Raw genomic sequence first — 19,521 nt, forward strand, 5'->3', positions numbered from 1 at the left:
TTTGATTCAGGAAGGTCATTGATATTTATTGATTTGTAAGCTAGCTAGGAAAACGTAGGTTAGTTTAGTTAAAGTTGGTTCTAATAAACGTCCTTGGTTGTTATTGATAAGGACGGCTATATTTTAATTGATTACGTTCGGGAAAACTCGGTGATTTTAATGGATTAAGTTCGATCGGGAAAACCATGTGATTATAATTGATTTAGTGGGTTTGCGAAAACTCTGATTTTAATTGATTGAGATGGATATGAGAAAGTCGGTGTATAATTTATACATTAATGAACACATAGGTCGAATAGCCAGTAGATTTCACTAGCTATCTAGGGAATGATCCCAAGCTGAAGAACCAATGATCGTGAAGCAATTCTGTCATAAACTGAAAGCGAGGATTTTACGTGGAATAGAAACTATTTAACACCAACGACCGTTTCATTCAACCCCGCTTTAACCAGACACGGCAGACGTTTCAAAGTCCATAAGAGTGACACGGATGCTCGAAATACACATTGATTCCCAATCTTTTTTATTTGTGGTGGTCACAATAGTACTACGTCGCTATAGATACGGTGATGATTGTGCAACACGCTAAGATTCTCGGCTGAATTCCTGTATTAATAAGGAAACTGTGCGGCTAAGCGATATCAAAATATCCTCTAATAATGCCATCCCAGCATCGCTTATAGATTTACCTGTAGTATGATGCTGTTGGATACACTCTGTGCCAGCCCTGATACACTTTTAAACTAGTCGATACCATATACCTGTTGTAAAGAGCTCTGTAGCGTGCTATAGGAATCCGTTATAGGAAGGACCAGGGATTTAACTATCGGACAGGTAAGGCAGAAAATTATTTTTTCTTAATTTTTTTTTTAACTCCCTATGTTTTGATCACACGAGGCTGCTGATCATGATACAGGCACCACATGAGGGTATCCTTTTCCTTAATTTATCATTTTTGTGGTTATTGGTAGTGAATGATCAATCCAAATCATACGAAGCTCCCTTATTAGTGTTAATGGTCATAGTATACGGGTCTATAGACTGAGGACGTATATATACTAACTAACGGCCATCGTGAATATACAGGGATACAAGGAATATTCAGGGAGCTTAATTTGCATCCGCATCATAATCAGTTATTTATTTGCATATCATGGTTTGATAATATCATTTGGTTTGATTAATTGTTTATTGAAAATAGCAATGTTCCTTGAAATTTTCGCTATGTCATGTTTTATAGCCATTGAAGTCTTATTTCCATATTCAATAGAAAGAGTTTCATAAGTTTTTTTTATTGTTGTTTTTTTAATTTGCATGTATACCGTATATTCATTATGAATAGTATATAATAGATTCATAAATGGCTTTGTTGTCTCGGTTGGTAGTTTTATAACTAGTTAAAGCTGGTTACATATTCATGATAACGATCTATGATCGTGTTATAACCATTTAAACCTTATTTAAATAATCGTGATAATCGGCATTATCAGATTTCGAATAGGTATATTACAATTACGATAATTGTTAGTAGTTTCTGCTGTCATTCATTACATAATGCTTAATGACAATGACCTTCTATTGTATGTAAATATGTACCGTTTATGTATCAAACAATTGCTATCATTAAGCCAACGAATAATGTACGAAGTAATACATGGGGAAACTTTAGTATATGATTAAAGTAACACTTTAGAGAATATAAAATTATTGCAGTATTAAATATATTCACATCTAATGAAAATTGAAACAACCTCAACGGAAATGAATTAATTGTTGTCATGCTTTGGAAGATTTGTTTTTATTTGTTTTATTTTTATTATTGATTTGTTTATGTATATATCCCGAAAAATGGTAGGACACTAGCAAAATAGCAACCTTTTAGAAATATAGATATGTACTGTATTGTATTTATACATAATCTCAATTTTATGATACGTTCCCTTCTTAAAAGCATAAACGGTACAAGACAAATCCATTGTAGTCATCTCTAGACCTAGGGCATCTATTTGTGGTTATTTTCACTCTACCTGTACTTGATAGTCTCGTTCGTTAGCCATTGTTCGGGACAATGTAGCCAATGGAAAGTCCTGAAACCGTTTCCAAATTATGATTTTTCATTCGGATGACACTTTAAAGTGACAACGTCATCAGCTGAGGCAATCATTATCATCTACGGCTTTAGGTGCCACGAGTACATAAACAATTTCCCCCTTTTTTTATTTTTATTTTTTTTTTTTTGTAAACAAATTCGTTGTTAAGCTACCCTTCCTTTATCCATTGGTAAACCTTTGGGCAGGTGTTCGATTCCATGATGTTGACAGTTAATATCGACAAGTGAATCATGCTCCTCACGGGAATTAAAGTAATTATTAAAAATGGTCTAAGCGGGAAACTAAAGTACATGGACTTGGTGCTCCAATACCTACACAGAAAGGTATTCCCATATGGGATGAATGAGTGACTATAGCATGAAAGGACAAGAATGAAATGGAATTCCCAACAGCAATAACTGATATTTTATCAATTACAACATTTTTGATTTACCGTTAATGGGTTTCGGACACAGCCAACCTTGGATAGAAACGCGTTCATTATATCGGTGCTATAAAGCGCCCATACAAATCAACGCTATACCGCTAGATAGTGAAAGACAGTTTTGTGAACTCCGACCGAATACAAACACGATATTTAAATAGAGATTCTGTCAATCATATACATATCTTGTTTTGAAGTAAACACTATAATATTTATCACTGAATAGAGAAAATGAAGGTTATTTCAGATATTAGTTTGATATGATTTTTTCTGTGATCTGAAATAAATTTATAGGCAGATTTTTCAAGCGATATATGTGTTGCGTTAGTATGGGTGAAAAAAACTGGTAGATTGTTTTGCTCACCATACGGCGAAGTACAATGGCTAACATTCTTACTGAACTATTATACCATCATCAGCTGTTTGTAAGACTACCTGTCACAGCTTATTCGTGACTCGATAAACCATTATGTTTATCAGGGGTTCCCCCATAGAAGTTTCTAGTTAATTAGATATGTATGAAGTATACATAACGAATATTTGTGTTTGAAAATTGTAGACACCGTTATCAAATTGATTCCCTAGTAAGGTCATCAAGTGACCCTTAACAATATGAAGGTGTTGGTGACCATTTTCTAGCCTTTTCTCGGTTACTGGTTACTTCTCTGAAATAGTTCTGGTTCACGGAGAGGACTAATATGTCCGGTATCTCTCTAACGAGATCGTGGATGTACTTTTTGTTCAGTAGATTAATATGTTTTATTGTAAAGCCCAAGCTATGACATCAAAGCACAGCCGTATTGAATAAACACATAGATTGATTCTTGGTGTTTCTCTGGCTAAAATGTTTTAAACCATTTCTCGTACATATTTACCATGACAAGCATGATCATCCAATACCAAGGGGAAATGAAGATGCAGCGTACCTAACTACTGTATAGTTAGTAATATTCATGGGGGTTCAATTTCGCTTCCTTCGCGGTCATTAATATAGCGTGAAAATAAGATCCCAGTGATTTTTAATTGTTTACAGGAAATTGTTTACAAGGCATGACTCCACGAAATTTGCTGCCCGCAAACTAGGTTCATCAGGGACAACCTTGAAATATGCAGTACTCTGTTGCATTCTGACCAATGCCAATACGATTATAGTCAATACGCTTTCAATAGCGGCAAGTCTTGCCTATGTTCGACACGTGAACATGTACAAAAGGGGTGAATGTCTTGATTGGATTAAAATGTTTACACAGGCATTGTTATTGGCTTTAAATATGTATATTGATATTAAGGTACTTATTTATGACTTTTTGTAGTTTTTGGCAGTTTTACAGGTAACAACAACACGTGATGATTTTAGTGTTGTTGTGTGTTTGTTAAATCCTAATTTACAAAGACAGAAGTACCTAACAGTTGTGAATACATGTTTAATGGCGACTATTGAGGTATCTAAATAATATTTCGACACACTTGTTCAATACTGATTATATGAGGGACCGATTGTGAACCTCGTATTGAAGGAGGTTGCAAGGATGTTCTTTTTAAGTCCTACTATTCTCTGACTATGACCACAATTGTGGCTTTTAATTAATTGAGGATCCGCCTTATTCACTTGATCTCGCTCCATCACATTTTCATCTATTGCCAAAACTGAAAACAGCTATTTCAGGCACCCTAACCTTAACCATAAGCTAACATGCAGTGGATGACTTTCTGAACAGCCAAGAAAAGGAGTTCGTTAAAAGTGGCATTGTGGCCCTCAAACACCACATAGATACTAAAGGGGTTATGCTGAAAAATTTTCGGCAAATATCAATTTTGCAGGTATTATTTTTTGTTACACACTTGTACACTCATATACATTAATATTTTAGTGTTTAGAAATATACAAATTCACTTATTTATCATACTATAAAGTTGCTATTCACTCCAGACACAACAGAAATGTATTTACCACTACCATTTGCAGGAACAAGGTGATGTAACAGGGACGGAAACATAATACACGTTTTCATCTTTTTATTTAACCATGTTTCCAGAATAGGTACTTGGTGTTGGTGGAATCATATTATAATTTACCGTCATTAAATATTTTATCTAATGAATTCGTCATCGTGGCATCACAAAGCTTTAAAGAAAAGTATATTGGTAAATTATGATATAAAAAAAACGTTAGTAAATATAGTTAAGGTGATACGCAAAAACGTGACATGGCGTTTAGGTTTACATTATCACACCGTTATTCTTGTGATAACATATATTCTATAACGTTGTTTATACACGGCGAAATCTAACTGAAAATTTGTCCGTTCCTACCCCGAGAAGTCCAGTTTTACAGTTTTACCCATAGACTCATATGTTTTACTTGTAACTCATTTGAATTATTCAATACATCTGAAATTCATATTAACATATATATTTAACTGCACTACGTATAATAAATTCGATTCGAGAATTAATTCTGAGATAAGTCAGCATATTCATGAGTTCTCAATTCATTTTCCCATTTTTCAGCGTAACAGCTTTCTTTTTCATCCAAGCGAAACTTATCGGCCATTTGCTCTTCGTATATATCGAAAAATAATTGGATATATGCCACACTCTCGCGGTTAGAAAACAACCAGGGTGTGATACACAGACCAGTGTGTGATACCTTTGTCTAGATCCTGGGATTACCTACAGCAGAGTCGTGGAAATGTTTGATCCACCCAGTCGACGTCTCTAAGATGTTTGTTACACAGTCCGGGTATTGTTCATTCAGTAAGGTGTACTCATAACAATCAGTGACCTTCTATGTGAACTCACTGACGCTAATAAAAGCAATCTCAACATTAATAAACATGGCTTTTGATATCAATAATCTTACCGCTGTTTATATAGGAATATATGCATCTCAATTTGATTATTGACGAGTAAAACCTATATCGGCATGCAAAAATGACTTGGTGTTCTGGCACATGATTGACTAGCCGCCATTGTTGATTCGAGTCATCAAAACGTTTTATTGCACGACACTCTTGTATTGGAGAGATATTATTGTGTCACTACTTAACGTTAAGTATTTTATTGATTATTCTGATATACACTTCATTGAAAAAAAGCTACGAAGCTTTGAAAAAAGAATAAACATTGTTTCACATTGCATAATATAATATAGTGTTTTTGGAAGTGTCTTCTAGATTTTGACCAGCTGGTATTAAAACGTTCGCTTTTGCTGTTTCTATTTGCATGCCTGCCATTTTCAAACCTGTTCTGTTCTGGCATAATCGTAGAACGCACGTTAGAGGAACAAAAACGTATATAATAAGTAAAGGGCCGTATCTCAAATTTATCTATTTTTTAGATTTTAAATAAATTACAACTACGAGTGACATTTTCTTAAAGAATTTGTACATTATATCAATTTAAATGGTCTAATTCTGTTAAAAGACAGTGTGATTCAAAAGAATTAGACAATTGCACTTGATATAAAGAACATATTCTATAAGAAAAGCTCAGTCGGAATTGTAATTCATCAAAATCTAAAAATTGATAAATATGAAATACGGCACTTTACTTCCAAGCAGGCCATGTTGGCGATACCGTACGTCCTTGTTCCTCTAAACAGTCGGTATCGAAGATACACCCCGATATTCTCTATCTTGGCGTGCATACCATTTACTAACCTGTTCTGTTCTGCCATTTGCTACCCTAATCTGACAGAACGATATGTTTTGTTAAATGTACTTGTGAAGTAAGCCGTTCTGTTCATGATTTGCACGGAGAGAAAGATATTTAACTACAGATGACGATTTAACCGATATATAGCATATACATGTATATTATAGAAAAGCTACTTTACTAAAAGAACACTCAGATTTTAAGAAACTGTATTAAACAAACAAATGGAACAGGCTGTCGATCAAAATGTTTTGGATTCGACAATTTTTACTATTCATTTTTTGTTTGTTATATATTTATTTAGATAAGAATATTTTAGATTTTTACATGTACACTAGTGAAATTCACTGCAATTCTAACCCTCAGTTATCAGAGCCAAGGAGGTGTACCTTGAAGTCAATCATTGATAAGTATATATCTTTTTGCAGGAAAAAATATTCAAATTTACACCCTCCTTTGATGTAAAAAGGAAGACCAATTCACACGTTATTTATGCATGACCATGCATGAAGGAGAGTGCTAATGGATCTGTTGATAAATGGTGACAGAATATTACACATTTTAGCATGACTAAATGCTCATCGTTAGTTGAAGCTGTTAACCGTAATGTATTCTAGAATTTGAAGGCATCAATACTATATTAGATATTGTTATATAAATAAGTATATGTAAACATGTGGTAAGTCTTCATAAACAGGTAACTATACTTAGTGGTCGGGTGGTCTTTAAATAAACAGGGATTTGCAGACGTCATAGGACGGAGAATTATGAAGATTCCGTACAGTAGAAGGTCACTGGTATTGCATTTTACTATGTGTCCTATCCCATAACGTAAAGTCCGATTAGGCGCCAGATCAATACACTGAACATTTAATCCTTATTTGTTAAATTCAGTGTAAATAAATCAAAAACAACCGAGCACTTATCGGCCTATAGTTTAGCTAACCACAGTGTGTTAATCAATGTTAGAGAGAGGAGTCTGCTACAGTAGTATTACACGGGAGTCTGCTGCTACAGTAGTATTACAAGGGAGTCTGGTACAATCGACATCATGACATCTATACAGAGCACTCCGAGATCCGCTCCTAAGGAAGGTTGTATATCAAAACTGTTGGCACGCACGATTCATTTAATGCGATCCCACACTTTTTATCTGTACCATGCTTTCAGAATTATCCAAAAAGGCTATTGATTCTTTTGTATTAGTTACACTTTTCTATTTGTTTTATATACATAGTAATGTTTGTAAACGTGAGTATAGAATTTCCAATATCTATTTCAAAATACGTAAACTGTAGTTGAATCAATATTTTTACCTTCAAAAGTTGGATTCAAAGGGATACATAGATAGTTCTGTATGCTGTCTGCTCACCGTGTAATTATATCTATCTGTTAAATAAACAATAAACAATAATAAAAACAAATGTGAAATTAATTCAATACGGGAAGGAAAATGATGAACATAACAAAATTTTAATTTAGATTTCAAACGGAATCAATCTAGGCTATGGTCCTAGATTGGAACCGTGAGCGAATGTAGTGTGGGGATGGTTAGATGGGGGACCTTGGCTCATTAGACAGTTACAGTAATTACTGATATCAAGTAATTATATGTCAACATATTAAATTGCTAAAATTGATAAAATCTGGATATTATGTTGCTGCTGATGTAAAGCATATGAAGAGTTGTTAGATCATATTGCTGATCGGGAATAGGTTTAATATGCCTCTTTTCTGGTTAAACTTCGGATAATGTAACTGACAGATCGGTGTTCTCTTTAGCAGTACCACTTCATAGCAATATCATACTTATATACTTCTTCTGAATCACACGTTTGGTCTAGCGAGGGTTTAGAAAGCTACTTTAGGTGCAGCCTTGACAAAAGCTGATAAAGTGACTTTGTCCATGTGTTTACAGCAGACTAGTTTTGTTATAGTTGGTTTGTGTTCCGTGTGTCGGGTGTGTGAGGAAAGCCAAACTAGAAATAAGTCCGTGTACATGGAGGATGGTTTAAAGCAGGCAGGCAATTGCTCATTTTGTTGAGCCTCTTTTGGGTTCAAAAGCTAATAAAATGATAATTCGATAATATAAAATCAATGTTCAACAAAATTATTTTAGAAAAGAAATCAAAAAGCTCCATTGAAAGATGGAGAATCAATATCGAGGAGGTCCCGAAGCTATTAAAAGACCAATGACTTATATAACTGAGTATCATACATCACATCAAGATAATGGAAGATTCTGTTTATCTAACAAACTAAAAAACTTTGCCAACTTTCTTAAAAACCACATGAATCAGAATTACACTATATTGTCACTCTATTCCTCTCCCTTTTGTGATGCAAGAGTTGAATCAACGTGAATCTGCAACTAATCAGAGCTCTCCTAAGTGTTACTACACACCATATGAACATTTATTACACTATATTTGGTATTACACATCACAACATCATTCATAGTATATACATTAAAAGCACTTCCTTCCCGGGATTGATTGCTGTAACTTTATTTGTGTCTATAAATTTTTTCTGGATTTCCAACAAATTTAGCCTCCCTGAATCGTCCTGGAAGGATTATGATTGTATAGTATAAATTATCTATTCTTCGTTATATCATCATTTAATACTAAAATTACATTTCAAAATATTACGCACTTTTTCTGTAGAATTCATTCAAAAGGTATGTTTTCCTTATGTTGATATACAAAAGATGGAGAGACAGACAAAAATTCAGAGGTAGTACGGAAATGTAAGCGAAACCGTAATGAAAATCGAGAGAAAAAAAAAGAAGAAAAAAGAATCTAAAGGTGGAAGACACTTGAAACAGTGATAATAAGACATTATGTTCCAGGAGGGAAGGCGTCTTCTGCTCCGTATATCAACAAGCATTGAACATATCTCACATTATGTATCTGACTCCATACAAGGAAACATTTCACAATAGGATGACACTGGCCATAAAGTTTTGCATTGTTTCATCAATCTGTACCTCTAGAAACCCTGTGTTGTTGGGGTTTCTTTTTCGTTAGCAGTCAACATCAGTCATGAAAAGATGGAAATTAGTCCTTGAATATTGAAACAGCAATGACCTGCCAATACCACACAAAGAAAATTAAAAATAACATTAATCATACATATCACATGTAGGGTGACCTGGAGAGGTTAAGATCTTGAAAAAGAAAATTAATCATTTGGAAGTAGAAATCGTCACGATTACATGTAAAACAGATATAACTCTAAATGTCCATTTGTATGGAAAGCGCTTCAACGTATGTTAAATCTATCCCTCCTTCCCTATATAATTGCTAAATACATATGATCGAGCAGACAAAACAATATATTAACCGTAAAATAGCTGGCCTAAATCATTTAAAACAACTAACGTTTCAAACGGAATTCATTAGATATCCAATACTCAATTTGTGCATAATTTACAGAGTCCCACAAAACTATTTCGCAGAGGTAGGTTAGTGATGTTTTTATAACTACTATTAGTCTTTAATATATGACACGAGTAAGAAGAATGGAGATATATGAGAACGTGCCAAGATATTTAAATACTTGGTAAAGATTCATCGTGAAGATAATCACTGTTTATCTTTAATGCAGTGTGAAAAGTCACATATTTAAATGTAGAGAATATTAACATCATAGAAAAAAGAAACTATTGAGAATTTGGTAATCTGAATAATTAGACTGTATCAGCTAAATAACGTGACAGTTTTGCATCTTTCATGGACGAAGCGTGTACTGCGATAGACATTCGACGAAACATGTTTCTAGCTTGATTTTACAACGAATGTATCAACTTATCTATATGGATATTTAAGGCTAATTTTCTTTGTGCTGATGTAGATTTTTAAAAGCATTTTGCACAGGAGGATTAACGAGAAATGGTTATACAAGGAGGAACTTTATCATGACAGAGGTGACAGGAATAGTTTCAGTAGATCTTACAGGAGACTGTGAGAATTACTGTCTGGTGCCGACGTTCAAATCTCACCGTTCTTATAACATACCGATAAACGTCAGTTGTATTTATAACAAAGGCCAAGCCCATTCCACTGCAACTTAAATGTATGTTATTCAACATACAATTGTTATTTAATGTGGACATTTGGACAGTTACACGAGTGACAGACGCAACAAAAGATAGCATACGGGTTTCCTTTTATATACGCGCGAGCGATGCTTTAACATATCACAAGTTTTCTGGATATAAATAACGACCTTGTTTGCCATCCAAATGTGTTGACACTGGTTGGCATCCATTTGGCAACATATAGGAGGATTAAAACTGAAGATATATAACATGTCATTGTTTTACGCAGCATTTGAACTTGTTTGGTGTTTACATAACGATAAGTAAATAACACAACGTTCCAGGAATATACTGATGCCGTGACCTCATTAAGGACATTTTTAATCTAGGATTTGTTTCTATTTTACTGTCTTGGAATCCGTGAAAATGAAAAAGTTCTCTTTATGTGCAGGTGTGGATATTTCCCATTTACCTGACAGTGCCATTCAAATCAACACCGCTTCCAAGATGCCTTCCGGAGATATGGCTTCCCACATCTACGACCAGGTGATTACAATCATCAAAAAGGATCCTACTGACCGCACGGAAGTGGAAATTGGAAGGATACTTCCCTGGTTCCGGAAAAAATCGGACTTATTCAAACCGTTGAAGAATGGTAAGCCATACTTTAATATATTAATTAATGTTATTAGTCCTTAATTATTTTTCTTACTCCGTATTTGACTTTTAATTCTATTAATAAGATTATTGCTCATCTTCTACTAAATTTGAGCATTTCTTCAGGCAATTTGTTTTTCTGGGGGCCGCGGTGACCGAGTGGTAAAGGTGTCCCGACACTTTATCACTAGCCCTCCACCTCTGGGTTGCCAGGTACTGACTGTAGGCCGGTGGTTTTTCTCCGGGTACTCCGGCTTTCGTCCACCTCCAAAACCTGGCACGTCCTTAAATGACCTTGGCTGTTAATAGGAAGTTAAAATAAACAAACCAAAAATTGTTTTTCTGACGTCCCTTTAGAATTTCCATGATTTGGCAGCTTGCATCAATATTGAGTCGTAGCAGTTTGGTACATGTATATGATGAATGTTTATATTTAAAAATCATTCCCGTGTGTGCGTGTCTTATATAAAGTATTTTCCATAATTGATGATTTAATTAGTTGTATTGATTTTGACTACAGACAAATGTAAATGGTGTTACCGTGTATACTTGTTCATTTAGTTCCTTAAAAACTCAAACGTAAACAAACATATGGTGTATGCAACTCTTCAGAAATTCTCTTTGTGGATTCTAAGATTAAGGTTTAACTGAAGATAAAGGACACGAACACCTTCATACTCAAACATTACTAACAAAGTGTAAACGTTTTAGGCTAAAATACGCTTATTATTGATTTCAAACGGTGTCGGTATGCATTATTTTGCTAAATATACACGCCCAAAAAATAAGGTTCATGATACAAAATGTGTTTACTATTGTCCATGTCAGGTTTTATATACTGTATTAAGGCTGTTATCAAGGATACAAAATGGCGATAATTTTTTAAAGAAGATTTTTTATATAATTTTCACAGTGGATGACAATGTAGACATATATATTTATTGTAACGTTTTGACGTTATGTGAAAGGGTTAATTTTTCAACAAAATTAGAAAAAGACGTGCAAAAGACGTTCAATAGATCTGTAACTAGCCTGTTAAAATAGCGTGTCATTCATACGTTGAACATTCATGTCGGACAATTACATTGTAATACACTCGTGTGTACACACATAAAGATATCTGAAAGTTTCACAGTTAGCGGGGGTGATCCTTTTCCTCGTTGGAGCACTCTATGTAACTTCTCTGTATGGACTACTTATCAATATGACAATCGGAGGTCAATGTGGCAGTTAATTATGGCTGAACTATGATGAATATTAACACATGATCCACATGTCTGTGATAAAGGTTACATGGTCAACAATGAGAGATAAAGGCATATTGTATTTATCAATTACTGAAAATTAGAATTATCGATTAATCGAATAATCGATTAGAATTCAAGAAAATCAATCGCCGAGAAAACGTTTCACTCACAGGTACAGTAGGTCTTATATGACTATCAATCGCGAAATGAAATCGACGCGAAAAAGTCGTTAGGCATGAAAACGAAATAAAAATAAGAGGCCGCGAAAATAGGTTGGTATACAGTATTAAATCGCCTGAAACAAATATTGGATACAAAAAGAATAAAAGGTTAAAATGTAAGTGTTTAATGTGTGATAAAGGTGCTAAAACAAAGAAATATAATATGGAAATTATAAATAAATTGTATACGTCAATAAAATAACAAATTATTTGTCAATGGTTGTTTAAGCTCAACAAATCTATTGTGTAAGTGAATTTTGCTGTTTGAACATGTCAGAATGGCAGACAAAACGTTATGTTATGCTTTTAACAGTCTTTTTTATTTCACGGCTGAATATTTGTAAATTTATTCTGCATAAACACAATCAATATTCCGTGACACGTGTAATCTCGGAAAGATCAATTTCAGACATTTACATATTATCTATTACGTCTTATTAGTATACAATTTCGGTGAATGGAATAAACTGCAGTGATTGTTATATATCGGTGACAAACGTTAATATTTATAGGTTATATCACCATATAGATGTTATATATATATATATATATATATATATTAACCGTAAAAAAACACAATACCTGTCAATAACTGCTTAAACCTTAACTATAAGAGCAATGCGTAGGCTCATCTCAAACCTTTAAAAACGCTTCGCGAAGGGAAATCCTTTGATAATTGTGAAAAGAAATTGTCCTTTTATAAGATTTAACTTTTTGTCTGTTCAAGAATGGTGTAGTTTTGAATGATGAACTAAACAGCTTCAAACAAGTCTGGTCCAATTCCCATTACTCCGAAAAGGACGTAAACTATATCATAAAAAAACTGTATTCGATAATACGGAAATCCGTTTGCATGCTATGGGAAACGTTCGTAATGGAAATAAATGTCACATACTTTGTAATAATCTTTCCAACAGACTAAACCTACTGATGAGTCTTATATGTGTGCCTTTAACTACAAAGTAGTGTTGCCTGTCTGGAATATTTGTAAAACATCACGTCTGACGAATTCTTAGTCAGTTGAAATATGATGGCATATCAATATTAATGTTCATGTATATTGACTGACTGCAGTGAAATACCTTCTTCGTTTATTCCACATTGGTCCCACTGTTGCTGTTCAAATTCAAAACACTGGATTATTAACGTCTATAATTCACGAAAGCTGTTGCCATTTAAAAATGACTGACGTCTTCTTAAGAATTCAGCAGGCCATTTTACTAATCGATTCGGAGAACAAATTATAATCAGAGTATATCATTCAATGCTCATTAGTAAAGGTTTGAAAAAAAAAGATGTGGATTTTTTTTCTGGCAATCGATAATACCGACGGTATTGAATAGGCAGTCGTTGGTATATTAGTGCTACTGCACTCAATAATTCCCCAGTATAGATTATGTTGCCAGCAATCTCTGTCACACATAACTATATCGGATTTAGCAGATAAGCTTGGGATCATCAACTCACAGTAATAGTGAACTTGTATCAGCTTTGCGATCCCCGATATTGTCCTGAAACTGGACCAAATAGGTTATCACAGTGCAAATGTATTCTCCTGATGTGTTCAACACACCAATTAATACGACACGGTGTTGTGGTTGATCTTGGTGTGTTTCTAATTGCTGTTGTAAGGACAAAACACATTTGTTACGTATAACAGAAAGTTCAGCTTTATCCCACCCCCCATTAATGTGGCTGCCATCAGATAAGACAATGGCATTTATCAAAACACCTTTTCGTTAATTAATCTTTTAGTATAATGATACATTGAAACAGTTGGTAATACGCAATTTACCGTTTGTCTTTGATAGTTGATTTCTATGAATTATAAGAGATATGAAAATTGGCAGTCATTACAACGAACGTAAAGCCAATAATTCAAAACATTATCACGGTGGTAATGGCGGCACTTCCGGTCGACGGTGTTCACTATCGTCAGACATCGGAAGGCAACTTCCGCCGTAACAGAATTAATTGGTGTACCGATGATATCGAGGCTGTTGTGTATATCAGCATGACCATGGTGACCTTTATAGGTACTCCGTCATTCCATAACCTTTGAAAAACAAAAAGAAATATCCACCATATTTTGCTTGCATACTCTGAAAACCCACTATGGCACATCATGTAATTGTCTGTATGCCTTTTGTAAATTTCTTTTTTATTCCGAAGGAGAAGTTCAGATTGATATATTGTTTAGTTTATAAAGAAATACACAACTTATTAATAACAGTAAGCGTTATTGTAGCATCCTTTCTAATGTATCATCCATTACTACCGAAAACATCAAGTCAATGCCAAAGCACACACCAAAATGGCAATTCTGACCAAAAGCAATAAACAGGTCCAGATAAACAATGTTATCACTTGGGGCAGGGAAGAGGCATACATTTAAGTGCAATAAGGCTCTTACAACGGTTACTCTTAAAACCATTAAAAATGGGGCGTTTCGTGATAACTGTACACTCCCCTTTTGATACGGACGGACACTAAAAAGAACCCGCTCACAAGACATATGAAGTAAATGTCTTTATCTCATTTACTTACTGGAGATAAAACTATGACACCATTTTCATTTTCTTAAAAGAAAAGGGCTCTATACCGATTCTGTGTTCGGTTGAGAAGTACTTTTAAGGTGGTTAATTTGAATCCTTGAAAATCCATTTATAGTAGTATTTAAATCATTAAGTTAATCTGTTTATAAAGCCCTGTGTCAATTATTGCGTACATTTAGAGGTGTCGAGTTCTTAATATTCTATTAATCCTGATTATGTCTCCTCTCAAGAGTCATATTTACTTTTCGAAAAATCCGATATCAAGCCTACTTGATAAACTATACTAGCCATTTTAAATCCTATTGCAGATTTCTAAATAATTCGAATGCATGTATATATCTTCATAATAGGTGTGTGTTGTATAAGAGCCAACGGGGTATTTAGCCGACGGGGTATTAAGCCAAGGGGGTATTTAAAGGCACGATATGTTCAGGACAGGGCGACAAGCATAAGATAATTAACTACTGAAATATCAGATAGTATAGGGTTACCAATGGAATGTAAAACTATATTGGGTTATCACTGAAATGTCAGACTATAGGGTTATAACTGAAATGTCAGACTATATAGGGTTATCACAGAAATGTCAGATTATAGGGTTATCACTGAAATGTCAGACTATATAGGGTTATCACTGAAATGTCAAATTTGATAGGATTATCACTGAAATGTCAGACTATATAGGGTTATAACTGAAATTTCAGACTATATAGGGTTATCACAGAAATGTCAGAGTATATAGGGTTATCACTGAAATGTCAGATTATATAGGGTTATCACTGAAATGTCAGATTATATAGGGTTATCACTGAAATGTCAGACTATATGGTTATCACTGAAATGTCAGACTATATAGGGCTATCACAGAAATGTCAGACTATATAGGGTTATCACTGAAATGTCAGACTATATAGGGTTATCACTGAAATGTCAGACTATATAGGGTTATCACTGAAATGTCAGACTATATAGGGTTATCACTGAAATGTCAGACTATAGGGTTATCACTGAAATGTCAGACTATATAGGTCTATCACAGAAATGTCAGACTATATAGGGTTATCACTGAAATGTCAGACTATATAGGGTTATCACTGAAATGTCACACTATATAGGGTTATCACTGAAATGTCAGACTATATAGGGTTATCACTGAAATGTCACACTATATAGGGTTATCACTGAAATGTCATACTATAGGGTTATCACAGTAATGTCAGACTATATAGGGTTATCACTGAAATGTCAGACTATATAGGGTTATCACTGAAATGTCAGAATATATAGGGTTATCACTGAAATGTCAGACTATAGGGTTATCACTGAAATGTCAGACTATATAGGGTTATCACTGAAATGTCAGATTTGATAGGGTTATCACTGAAATGTCAGATTTGATAGGGTTTTCACTGAAATGTCAGACTATATAGGGTTATCACTGAAATGTCAGACTATAGGGTTATCACTGAAATGTCAGACTATATAGGGTTATCACTGAAATGTCACACTATATAGGGTTATCACAGAAATGTCAGACTATATAGGGTTATCACTGAAATATCAGACTATATAGGGTTATCACTGAAATGTCAGATTATATAGGGTTATCACTGAAATGTCAGACTATATAGGGTTATCACTGAAATGTCAGACCATATAGGGTTATCACTGAAATGTCAGACTTAAGGGTTATCACTGAAATGTCAGACTTAAGGGTTATCACTGAAATGTCAGACTATATAGGGTTATCACTGAAATGTCAGACCATATAGGGTTATCACTGAAATGTCAGACTATAGGGTTATCACTGAAATGTCAGACTATATAGGGTTATCACAGAAATGTCACACTATATAGGGTTATCACTGAAATGTCAGACTATATAGGGTTATCACAGAAATGTCACACTATATAGGGTTATCACTGAAATGTCACACTATATAGGGTTATCACTGAAATGTCAGACTATATAGGGTTATCACTGAAATGTCAGACTATATAGGGTTATCACTGAAATGTCAGACTATAAAGGGTTATCACTGAAATGTCAGATTATATAGGGTTATCACAGAAATGTCAAAAATATGGTTTTCAACAAAATGTCAGACTTTAGGGTTTTCATGTAAATAACACAATAAGAGTTATTGCCGAAATACCAGACATCGAAGGATTGTCACCAAAACGTTATTTTAACTTTCTAACCCCTGCACACCGGGAAATTGCGAAATTTCCTTATTGTGTTCAAATCGATTCCTAGCGATGGCTATATTAGAGCTCCCATATATATCTGGAAACTCTCTATAATGATGTCTTTGAATGTGAATGTAAACACAAACAGACACAGCCTAGCTACCGAGCCGCATGGATCCTAATTACCTACCACCTCTTTCAATTGGCCATTTCACTTATCTCACGAAGCGCAATTGTCCAGAGACTGAAATCGAAATAGCACAATACTATCCTTGTTCATTCAGACAGGTAACATAAAGGAGAGATGACTTTTAAATACCAAAATTAATGTAAATTACCGTTTATTTCTTTGTTGTCGATCAATGTGCTGTTGGGGATTATAACGGCCACCTTGAATAACTTAATACATTTGTGGTGTAGTATTGTGTGTCCATTCATCATCAATTCATGGATTTCTGTTGTCGGTCGGACTCACTGCTGCGATAAAGTCGTTTACCCGGTGTCCTATGACATTTCCACAATTACGGAATATCACCAATCCATAATGATACATCTGATAACATGAATTCACACTGCACCCAACGATCCAAGTGACATTGTATATCACTTTGTCATCCGTGTTACATATACGTTAATACAGATATCTTATATGTCCAATATATATCCTGGTATATCTGAAACTCCTCCATTAATCTTAATCAGAATGTTTTCAATGACTGTAAAAAATAAACCACTTTGTACTAGGGGAAAAATATTGCTTTGCGTGAATACTGTTAACATATTTCCAGTTTTTCATTTTTAAATCATTTAAAAATATAGTAGACCATAGAACTATTTTTCTCTTATTTTTTCAGTATAAAAATAAATCAAGAAAAAAAAATAATCACATGCAGTCTACTAATTTTACTTTATCGTTATAAAGGTTCTTGGTAATGTCTACTGGTATTCCCTGAGAAATGAAATTATAGCTGTATAGCTTTTTTTCGGGAAAGCGATTTATTTTTTCATCAAAGCTAATACATATAAAAAAACTAGTATCATGTTTGTGATCCCAAAAATCTTATGAAAGATCTATGACAAAGCAAAAATTTCAGTTACATCACGGGCACACATTTACTAGCTAATACTCGACGCGATCACATGTGACCACACACTGAGGTCAGTCTTAGATTAATCCTTCATTGAATATATGTACTTATGACGTAGGCGTGTCCACATGAAATATAATTAGGGGATAATATAACTCTTGTATATCATTTAACTGACCACTTCAGAGGTTAAAGACCTCGAACGTCTGGTGCATATTTATGGAGCCAGACGCCTTAAGTTAATTCCATTAGCGGGCGGCCATACAAACATGGGATAGTCTAATTTAATACGGCTGATTGGGTGTGATAAGGAACTATAAAATACAATATCAAACACATTAATTGTAGTTAGTAGGTAAATGTATATATTATAATCGGGTTATGAAAAAAATGCACGTGCTCGAAATGTTAACCCATAACCTTTCCTAGATGAATTTAGAAAATGAACCCCGCCCTTTAGCTGGATGATTTACATGTCATCATATATGCCGCGCTGACATCTATTAATTGGTGCAAGAGGCTATCATGTTGAATAGATAAAGGAACAAATAATTAAAGGTCAACTGCGCGCGTCCATAGTTACAACATACCCCGGGTACTGAAGTCCCACAGCATTGCCTACCATGTGCATTTTCGAATTATACCACATTAATATTATTTCAATCTAAATTGGGAGTTGGTGTGGTAGTGGAACTGGTTTCGGACTCCACTGATTGGTCAACACGTTCTATACAAATGAACGTCCATATGATGGTACATTTCAGCGGCCGGGTCTGCTATGATGTTTGTTTCATTTTTGAACAGACATCTTGACCATGTGACTCGATTGTTTTTAGAATAAACGTCAGAGTTCACTGTTGTCTCCTCAAATTGCTTGTATCATTTGTAAGCATCTTTCGATATCAACGCAGCCAGTTACTCCGTAACGTGTACACCTACTGTACCTTATGTACTTGTGTGAAACAGTAATGAACAAAGATTGGCATACTTTGCATATGGCACGAAAAGTCAACACGATAGGTGAGTCAGACTATACCTCAGACGGAACGCGATAGAAGTTTATCGAGATGCAATTAATTATTTCTTTATTTCTCATTCACCAAATAGATATTGAACTTTTCGTGGCGGCAAAATTGTAAACAAGAGCTTATCCTTGAATTTTAACGATAAATCCATGAAAGCGTAAAGTGGGTAACGTTTGGTATTGTAGAACACAAGAGCTTATTCTTGATTTTTAATGATGAAACGGTTAAATCGTTAAATGTATAATTTTTGGTATTGTAGAGCAAGAGCTCATCTTTGATTTTAAACGATAAAATCAGTATTGGT

General features: G+C 34.4%; 1 protein-coding gene across 4 annotated transcripts in view; it reads left to right on the plus strand.

The window, feature by feature from the left end:
* The first annotated feature begins 312 nt into the window (after positions 1–312).
* LOC117336097 overlaps positions 313–19,521 on the plus strand; it is a 36,141-nt gene continuing 16,932 nt past the window's right edge. For 2 of the 4 annotated variants that reach the window (XM_033896473.1, XM_033896475.1), the window contains exons 1-2: positions 7,144–7,286; positions 10,686–10,889. In XM_033896473.1, the coding sequence (XP_033752364.1) occupies positions 7,244–7,286; positions 10,686–10,889 (247 nt within the window). In that variant the 5' untranslated portion in view covers positions 7,144–7,243. Of the gene's footprint in view, positions 835–7,142; positions 7,287–10,685; positions 10,890–19,521 lie in introns of those variants that run through there. The other 2 variants (XM_033896476.1, XM_033896477.1) reach the window with 2 other exon arrangements.

The sequence above is a fragment of the Pecten maximus genome, chromosome 10 (assembly GCF_902652985.1).
Source record: "Pecten maximus chromosome 10, xPecMax1.1, whole genome shotgun sequence".
NCBI lineage: Eukaryota > Metazoa > Mollusca > Bivalvia > Pectinida > Pectinidae > Pecten > Pecten maximus.